Below are 2,100 nucleotides of genomic sequence, written 5' to 3'. Positions count from 1 at the left end.
CCTGGTACCTATGTTCCCCTGGTACCCATGTTCTCTCTGTACCCATGTTCTCTCTGTACCTATGTTCCCCTGGTACCCATGTTCTCTCTGTACCCATGTTCCCTCTGTACCTATGTTCCCCTGGTACCCATGTTCCCTCTGTACCTATGTTCCCCTGGTACCTATGTTACCTGGTACCTATGTTCCCTGGTACCTATGTTCCCTGGTACATATGTTCCCTCTGTACCTATGTTCCCTGGTACCTACAGTATGTTCCCTCTGTACCTATGTTCCCCTGGTACCCATGTTCCCTCTGTACCTATATTCCCCTGGTGCCTTTGTTCCCCAGTACCTATTGGCACTTGGGGATGTAAGTAGTGGACAACATAAGTATCAGGGAACATACTGTAGATACTGGGAAACATGGGTATCAGGAAACATAGGCTCTGGGAATCAGGATCTGAGGAACATAGGTATTGGGGAAGATAGACATCGGGGAACACAGGTACTCAGGAACAGGTTCTAAGAAACATAGGTACCGGAGAACATAGGTATTGGGTAACATAGGTACTGAGAAACACTTTAAACCAAATCTTTTGATATTACTTGTCTTTATTTTAGTGCTTCTTTGGATGAAGGAAGTAGCGGAGCATCAGTGCTGAGTGGACAGGTACAAAGTCTGCAAAACTCAAAYTCACATACTGTTTTTAATGCTAAAATGTCTGTCATAAGATAGTAACTCACTGAGCTGAGACAGTTGGTGACTGTTGTCGAGCAGCATTCACCAGGAAGTCACTGGATTGTCTCACAGTGTTGGATGTAGTTTCCTGGCCTGGGTCTCAAGAGCTTATAATTTTGTCAGCTGAATKTTGTACATCTTGAAAAATCTTATGCAAGAAATATTCTCTCAAAAGAAGTCACAGAGCTGGCATCTTGAACCCATCATGAACTTTTCTTGATTTTGTTGCAAGCTTCACTGTACTACTTAACTCCTGAGCTCTCCGAAAACAGAAATGTTCAAGACTAAAAAAAAAAATTGATGATAAATATTGAGTWTTTTGTAAAAAGTGAAGTAAACAAAATCCTAAATGATAGGGAGGCTGACAAAGTGGATACAATCCAAGGCAGGTATGATGTGGATGGCGGTGCATATTATTTAAATTCAATTCAATTCAGTTTATTTATATACAACACTCACAACAACTGTTGTCTCAGGGCACTGTACAAACAAACAAACAAACAAACAAACAAACAAACAAACAAACAAACAAACAACAATAAATCTAAAGAAACCAGCAGACTGCACCAAATCTTTGCTTCATCACAGTCTCCCATCCTGAGCAGCACTCCGGCAGCAGCGGAGAGGAAAAACTCCTCCTTAACAGGAAGAAACCTCCAGAATAACCAGGCTCAGGACAGGCAGCCATCTGCCTGGGTTTGGGGACAGGAAAGAGACACAGACAAACACAGGACTGGTCCAGGTGTATTTTCCTCTGGAAGAGAGACAAAGAAAACACATGCTATTGATAGAATTAATTATACCAAACGTAGAGTAGAGTGACTAAAGATAATAGCAGAGTGAGGAAATGTGGTCAGTTTGTCCTCCAGCAGTCTAAGTCTGTAGCAGCATAACTAACTAACTAACTAACTAACTAACTAACTAACTAACTAACTAACTAACTAACTAACGAACAACTCAGGAAACCTAAGTCTAACAGAATTTATCAAAAAGGAAAGTCTTCAGTCTAATCTTGAAAGTAGACAGAGTGTCAGCCTCACGGACAGAAACTGGAAGTTGGTTCCACAAGAGAGGAGCTTGATAACTGAAAGCTCTGCCTCCCATTCTACTTTTAGAAACTCCAGGAACCACAAGTAAACCTGCAGTCTGAGAACATGTTATATTAGGATGTCACAAATATGAAAAAGAGAGACGATTCATGAGTAGAGAGTTTGAAAGTATTAAGGAAAAGATTAATTTGTCAAATATTTTGAGGAAGAATTTGGGGAGTAAACATATGCTAATAGTTATTCAATTTTTAAAGAAAACTATATTATTTCATAGAATTTGATTATAGTAGGTGTTTGTGTGAATGTGTAATACAGAAGGATAATATACAATGT

The 2,100-nt window shown here is 39.9% G+C and overlaps 1 protein-coding gene across 2 annotated transcripts in view; it reads left to right on the top strand.

Annotated features, from left to right (window-relative positions):
- lrch2 (leucine-rich repeats and calponin homology (CH) domain containing 2) overlaps positions 1-2,100 on the top strand; it is a 38,894-nt gene that overhangs the window by 23,399 nt on the left and 13,395 nt on the right. For both annotated transcript variants that reach the window (XM_014029690.1, XM_014029689.1), the window contains exon 14: positions 601-649. In XM_014029690.1, coding sequence (XP_013885144.1) covers positions 601-649 — 49 coding nt within the window. The remainder of the gene's footprint in view (positions 1-600; positions 650-2,100) is intronic.

This window comes from Austrofundulus limnaeus, unplaced genomic scaffold (genome assembly GCF_001266775.1).
Source record: "Austrofundulus limnaeus strain Quisiro unplaced genomic scaffold, Austrofundulus_limnaeus-1.0 Scaffold941, whole genome shotgun sequence".
Taxonomy (NCBI): Eukaryota; Metazoa; Chordata; class Actinopteri; order Cyprinodontiformes; family Rivulidae; genus Austrofundulus; species Austrofundulus limnaeus.
Note: the sequence above shows the minus strand (reverse complement) of the source record. Positions and strands in the feature narration are given on the sequence as shown.